The 7,632-nt window shown below is 23.1% G+C and overlaps 1 protein-coding gene across 1 annotated transcript; it reads left to right on the top strand.

Annotated features, from left to right (window-relative positions):
- Positions 1 to 2,365: 2,365 nt before the first annotated feature.
- Positions 2,366 to 4,809, top strand: LOC134837897 (zinc finger protein 436). Its single transcript, XM_063853290.1, has 2 exons — positions 2,366 to 3,109; positions 4,237 to 4,809. Exons 1-2 carry the CDS (start codon positions 2,366 to 2,368, stop codon positions 4,807 to 4,809), a joined length of 1,317 nt encoding a protein of 438 aa, XP_063709360.1.
- Positions 4,810 to 7,632: the final 2,823 nt, after the last annotated feature.

Here is a 7,632-nt window from a genome sequence, read left to right as displayed (position 1 = left end):
CATTCGTGTGCAAGGTGCCAGTAAGGTGCATTTTTGTTATTTTTTAATGATTTTCTTAAGTCGGTGCGGTGCGTAAGAAGAAGGGAAAATGACATTAAAGAAATAAAGGGTTGAATTCTTATAAGAAATGCGGGTGAGTAATTAGCAGTTTCGTGGATTGTTGAAAGAGATCTTTTAATAAGATTATGGGGAATTTTGTTGACAATCGATTTATAGATAAGAAAATGTAACTGACAGATTTTTTTTTAATGTTTCAAATTCCCTTTTACATTTTTACATTACTTCAAAAGCTTTTTTGAAACCTTAAAAATTTAACTTTTACAATATTTTCAATTTTTAAAGATTTAAATTTAACAAAAAAAAATGAAATCTAAAAAAAATTATTTAAAGGAAAATTTAGTTCAAAATTTTTTGAAATACGAATTTGAAATGTCAAAATATCGAAATTTGTAAACAATGTGAGTCATTTTCGATGGAAAATATTGTTTTTTATCAAATTTTTCGCGGAAATTTTTGAAATTTGTATAATTTTATTTATTTCTTTAAATTTAATACTTCCAAATATAAAATCAAATTCATATCAAAATCAAAATATATTCGATTTTTAATATAATTTTTATTCGATTTTAAATTTTATTTAAAATTTTTTTTTATTAAAAACAAATTAAAAAAAATAAATAACATCGATTAAAATTAAAATAAATTTTTATATAAAAAACTTTTTTTTTTAATTTTCTAAAATTAATTTTTGATAGTTTTTAACTTTTTAAAAATTAAAAATAATAATAAATTTAAATGATAAATATTTAAAAAAAATAATAAATTTCTTGAAAAAAATAAGTAAAAATTAAATTTTTGCTTAAAATAATTTCTATTTAATTTTAAAAATAAAAATTCTTTTGATGAAAATTAATTTTCAATAAATTCTAATTTTTTTTATTTTATTTTTCGTTAATTATTTTGAATAAAAATTTAGTAAAAATTTTATGCGATTTTTTAAATTTTTCATTTAATAATTTATTTATTTTTTTTTTAGAATACAAGCAAATTATTTTTTTATAATTTTTAAATCTAAAAATAAATTAACCTTATTTGACCTTAAATTAATTAAATTATAAAAAAAAATAATCATAAAAATAATTTATAATAAATTTTAAAAATTATACAAAAAAAAAAATTAAAAAATAAAGTTTGAAAAATAATTTTTATGCCTTTAAATAAATTCTGTTTTAAGAAACAAATTAAAACAATAAAACAATAAACAATTTTCTAAAATTATTTTTTTTTTTGAAAAATTATTTTTTTTAAATAAAAATTTTCCGTAAAATTTAATTTCGAATTAATTAATAATAACATTAAAATTAATTATTAAAATTCGTTAAAAATTATTTTTTCTCTAAAAATTTTCCAAAAAATAAAAATTAATTAAAAAAATTTGAAATCTGAAGTTTTTTTGAATAATTTGAATTTTTTTAACAAAATCCAAGCAAAAAACTTTTCAGATTTACAAATCATTGACCTCTTGAGCGTTCGTTACCTGATCGTCAAGCTGCAGAAAAAACCTAAAATCATCATTATCAAACCCTTATTTATTTTTACTCTTTTTTTTATTTATTTTTATTATTTCAGATCCGCACCAAACTACAACCAACTAACGCAACGCCGTTCTTTCACGCACACAAACACAAACACACGCAATAAATGTCACACACAGGACTCGGAATATTCCAATGACTGTTACTATGTTACGATACTATCGAACGCATTGTAACAAAAAAAAATTATTAAGGTAGGAACGATGATTCATATTTTTCTTGTTCGAATACGAAACGAAGATAGTTTCCCTTTTTCTATTCAGACGAGTGGAAATTTGTATTACGAACGAGAACAAAAGCGATCGTAAAAAAAGGGAATTTGAATGAACCGCACGTGCTTGCATCGAGAGTCGCGTGTCTTATATACTTAAAATGTTCATGCATTTGTTCCATAAGGCACACATGCGATATAGGAGGGACGCAGTGTCTATTCCGGTACGCATGCGTAACACCATTGGCTGGCTGGCGCATCGCATAGGGGAGAAATGAACACTTGTTTGTGCACAAAATGAGCTTGGTTTGGATTAATTGGTATAAAAGCGGCGAGTCCTGATTTGTATCGAGTCATTCATTACCTGGCAGTTGCCGGTAGAGGACCTAAAAAATAATTTTTTAGTATTAAAAATAATATTTATACAAATTAATATTAAAAATTTTATATAGAAATATTTAATAGTGTTAAAAAAATATTTATAGTGTGAAAAAAAAATTATTTAAAAAAAACAAAAAAAATTTAGAGTGAAAAAAAAATAAATAAAAAATATTATGAGATGGCATCATCCCAATATCGAGTACAATCAAAGGTCGTAGGCCTTCTTACAACAATAAATTCGCTACCACCGAGTTACAAATCGCATTACAACACTGCCAATAGCCAACAAACCAGCTCCAATTCTGCCAACAATCATCATTTCGTCACAGATCATTCGTATTCCGAATATTCGCCGCTCGATCTTTCGCGCAAACCAATTTTCCAACCTCTTGTTCCTCTCATCACGCCGCCAAGTACGCCTTCGCCTTTGAAGAAACGTTATCGCGAACTCGAATTTCGCGACGAAAACACAGAAAACAAACCAAAAATCTTCAAAGCCGAATGCCAAGTGACAATAAAACCTGAAAAAACGGAAGAAATTCCTATTCAAAAGAAGGAATTAGAAAAAACTCCGAATAAGCCGGTGAAAGGAGTAAGTGCTCACAAAAGCAGTAAAAATCCTCCGCTACCGACGAAAGATTCGAATGGCAAAAAGGCAAAGGCATCGAGAAAACTCAAATTTGATGAATGGCAATCTTCGCCAGTTTCGGGCACGATAATTAGACCGTTGGAGGAAATAACGGGAAATACAGATCATCAGTCGGGTGATATTGATCCGGAATATAATATTGTTGAGGCTACGGATGAGGCTCGTGCGGAAATTGCTACGATTCCGAATGTTATTGGAGATTACAAATGCAAATTGTGTCGCACGGATTTCGAGGATGTTTTTGAGTTGGCGAGACATCGGTGTTCGTGCATTGTAAGTACAGATTTTTTTATTTCTGAAGGATAAAAAAAATAATTTTTTAATTAAAAAAAAATATTAGTGAAATTTTTTTTTTTTTAATTAGGTATTTAAATTTTATTGTCAATTATTTAAAATTAAATTAAAATATATTTTTTTTAATTAAAATTTTATCAACAAAAAAAAAATTAATCAAAAATTATTTTAAAAAATATTTTTATTTGAAAAAATCATAAGTGAAAAAATTATTTTTAAAAATATATAATTAATTTTTTTTTTAAATTATTTAAAATTAAATTAAAAGAATTTTTCATTAAAATTTTATTTACAAAAAAAAAATTATCGAAAATTATTTAAAAAAAAATATTTTTATTAAAAAAAAGTAAAAGTGAAAAAATAATTTTTAAAAAAAAATATTTAAACTATTTTTTTTAATTATTTAAAATTAAAAAAAAAATCTATCAACAAAAAAAAATAATCGAAAATTATTTAAAATATTTTTTTAATTAAAAAAATCATAAGTGAAAAAAAAAATGATTTCAAAAATATTTAACTTATTTTAACTTAAATTAAAAAATGTTTTTTATTTAAATTTTATTAACAAAAAATATTAATTAAAAAAAAAATTATTTTATTACAAAAAAATCATAAGGGAAAAAATTATTTATTTTTTTTTTGAACTTTAAAAAATATTTTTTTTTACAAATTTAATAAATTATTGTGAAAATTTTAAAATTTTATGAAAAAATTTATTTGAAAAAATGAAAAAAAAAAATATTGTTTTTTTTTTAATTTGGAAAAAAATTTATAATTTTCCAATTTAAAATATTTGAAAAAAAAAAATTATTTAATTTTATTATTTATTTTTAAAGTATAAATATTTTTTCAATATTAAAATTTTCACAATAATTATTTAAAATTTAAATTTAAATAAAAAATAATTTTTTTTAAATAATTAAAATTTTATTAAAAATTTATTAAAATTTTTTAAAAAAAATAATTTTTTAAAAAAATATTTTTAAATTTAATTTAAAATTTTTAAAAAAATTATTTAAAAATTCATTAAAAAATACTTTTCAATAATAAAAAAAAAAATATTCTTAAAAAAATTTCATAACTTAAAAATATTTATTTTTTTAAAGGTCCTTTTGGAATACCGTTGCCCCGAATGCGGCAAAAAATTCAACTGCCCCGCCAACTTGGCATCGCATCGTCGTTGGCACAAACCACGCGATCAAGTCTCGAAGAAAAGTGAAAGTAGCAGCGACGAAAACCAATTTCCCTGCACGGAATGCAACAAAAGCTTCAAACGCATGGCATACCTGAAAAAGCATCAAGCAACGCACAAAAACCCAAAAAATATCAAACTGAAAACGGATCCCGCACGTCAACGTCTCATATCGCACAGCGACGACTCCTATTCCAAAGACTCAAATTACAGTACAACGAGCAGTAGTGTTAATAACAATAATTACGGGCAATTCGGTGCGAAAAGTATCCCGACAATGTCTGACATCGTGTTCAATTTTACAAAAGCCGCGGCGCAACAAAGAATCGACGAGGATGAAAGTAGTTGTTCGAGCGAAGATTCGAATCGACTACAGATCATCGCCGATCGATTCACGGAAGACGAAAATATCGCCGCTGCAGCATTAGCACATTTGAGACATGGATCTTCGGTGATCAAACACACGACAGCCCTGCACGCCGTGTGATTAAATGTGAGATTTTGAGTTTAAATTTTCTTTTAGTTTTAAAGTTTTTGAGGCACAAGCAAGTGAAAAATTTTAAAAGTGATGAAATTTTTTCAAAAATCGCAAAATTTTATTTTTAAATATGAATTTTCGCGAATTTAGTTGAAAAATCGACAATTATTTGAACAAAAAACATTCAAATAACGGTCTTAGGCAGTAAGTTATCAAGTAAGGCTGTAAATTTGCGACAAAAACCCACAGGAAGACATTCCAAAGAAAGAGATGAGTAATTATCTAGTCATTTTAGCGCGTAAGGACAAACACCAAAGATGGTCACTTAGTCAATAGATTTAAGGTTAGGGTACTGTGCTTTGCTAGTCACGATGCTTTTGCATCAAAATCTACGAATTTTACGTAAAAAAATTTTTAAGGCAAATTTTTTTCAAAAAAAATTTCCGTTGATCAAAGACTTTTTAGACGTAAGAGTCAAAGACTCATTTTGATAGAATTTTTATACACAAATCTAGTCATTTTAGTCGAGTGTCAATTCTAGTCAAAAAAGGAATGGCAATAATGTAAGAAAAAATGGCGAAAAACGCGCCTTTTTTTCGGAAATCATAAAATTTCGCATTGGGATTCGATCAAAAAATTAAAAGATCGAATCCCAAGGCAAATTTTGATCATTTCCGAAAAAGGCGCGTTTTTTCCGCCATTTTGTAAAGAGGGATAGCGTGCAACTTTTTCATTTATTTGAAATTGGGGCAATTGGGAGAATGTTAAGTAATATAATAAGAAATCGAGAAAAAAAAAACAAAAAGTGCCATACTTTTAATTAAAATTAAGATTTTCATCTGAAAAAAGCAGGAAATAGTTTATAGGAAATATTGCAGTATTATTTTTAAGTCAGGAGAGCCAAAAGACGAGAATACTTAACTACTTTAAGAGTTTGAGTGAAAAAAGAAGAAAATAAGACTGCAATATATCAAATATATAATTTAACTCATAAGATAAAAAATAAAACAAACGAATAGAGGTTAGAGGTTTCATATCCAAGGAATTTTGTGCCATAGTTTTATGAAGCAATCTTTTGTCTCTATATTTTTTTTAGAGACGCAGCTTTTCTTACATTTTTTTCTACTAAATATTAGACAATAACGCACAATTTTTGCACATGTATATTGAAAGGACTTAAGCCTCGTACTTAATGTTTAGTTATAATCACAATTTTCACCATTCATAGTCATCAAGATCTAGTCATGCTAAATTTTAAAAAAAATAATTTCATTTAAATATTTTGACAGTTATAAAATTTAAAAAAATAATTTTAGGTTTTTTTTAATTATTAAAATTGAAAAAAATTAAAATAATTTAAAAAAAATATAAAATTAAAAAATAACTTGAAAATTAAGTTTAAAAAATAATTTTTGAATTTTTTTTTAATTAAAATTAAATTTATTAAAAAAATATAAAAAAATAATTCAATTAAAAATTTTTATTCAAAATCGATTTTAATTTTTTTTAAATTTTATTAAAGTTGTTCAAAAATTAAGTTTAAAAAAATAACTTTTGAAATTTTTTAAAATTAAAATTAAAATGAAAAAAAAAAATTAAAATTTAAAAAATTATTCAATTAAAATTTTTTCGATTTAAAAAAAATTTAATGTAAAAATTATTAATTTTATTAAAATTATTTAAAAAAATAATTTTTGAAAATTTTTTAAATTAAAATTAAAATAATTGAAAAAAAAAATAAAAAAATTAAATTTTTGAAATAAATAAAAAAATAATTTCATTAAAAATTTTTCATAAAAATCGATTTAAAAAATTTATTAATGTGAAAATTTTTTTAAATTAAATTAAATTTAATAACTGTCAAAAAATTTAAATGAAACAACCAAATCTAGTCTAAAAGTCAAATCTAGTCATTTTCTAATCATATTTATAAGTTATATTAGTTTGTACATATAAACAAAAGTCCGACAAATAGGGTATTATAGCAGTTAAGGTATCATCGAGCTTTCAACTTGATCTCATTTCATACCAAAAATTCATTTTCATAATTTTCATTACTATCATCATATTCATTATTCATTATCATTACTAACAAATCATTAACATCAATTTTCTTGATTTTTCGTTCAGTTTCTATTTTTTTTATGTCAAAAAAGTTTATTGACATTGTTTGGAATTTTCTATGGTTTCCCGTTTATGTTAACAATCGATAATTTTTTACTCAGGTCTTTTGATTTTTTTACATTAACATTTTTTTTCATTATATATAACTTGTTTATTAACAACATATATGTTTTCATTCATTTTAACTTTTTTGTTAAATCGAGCATCAAAACGCTTTAATTTTTTAAATATTTCATGTTCTTATTCATTCCATTAAATAAATTGTTTGAAATCCATGAGTATTCCAAAAATGTATATGTTAACATTATTTTATATAATTTTTAACATATATATTTTATATTAACTTTTAATGTTTAATGTTAATATTCGTTCATTTTTATAAAAAAAATATTTTTTAAACAGTTTTTCATTAAATCTCACTTAAATCAAGATTCCATCCATTATTTCATTAAAAATTTTCATTACATCATTATCATATATCATCATCATTCAACTAACATTACTAACAAACAATCGTCTTTCATACTAAAACTAACTTTAATAATCACATTAATTTTAAGAATCAAACTTTGTACATTTAAATGCACCTAGAAGCTTAACAAACCAAAGAAGTCACTATTTATAATAAAATAATATAATATATAACATATATTTATTTAATATAACTTATTCATATACATTAAAAATCATCATCATCAACAAAAAATT

This window comes from Culicoides brevitarsis, chromosome 1 (assembly GCF_036172545.1).
Source record: "Culicoides brevitarsis isolate CSIRO-B50_1 chromosome 1, AGI_CSIRO_Cbre_v1, whole genome shotgun sequence".
NCBI classification, from domain to species: Eukaryota; Metazoa; Arthropoda; class Insecta; order Diptera; family Ceratopogonidae; genus Culicoides; species Culicoides brevitarsis.
This window is presented reverse-complemented; position numbering and strand designations above follow the sequence as displayed.

What these genes read in the sequence shown, in the direction of transcription:
- LOC134837897 (XM_063853290.1), top strand. Translation starts at nt 2,366, where the DNA reads ATGGCATCATCCCAATATCGAGTACAATCAAAGGTCGTAGGCCTTCTT. An exon ending in GACATCGGTGTTCGTGCATT is followed by an intron (nt 3,110 to 4,236) that starts GTAAGTACAGAT and finishes ATTTTTTTAAAG; the next exon opens with GTCCTTTTGGAATACCGTTG.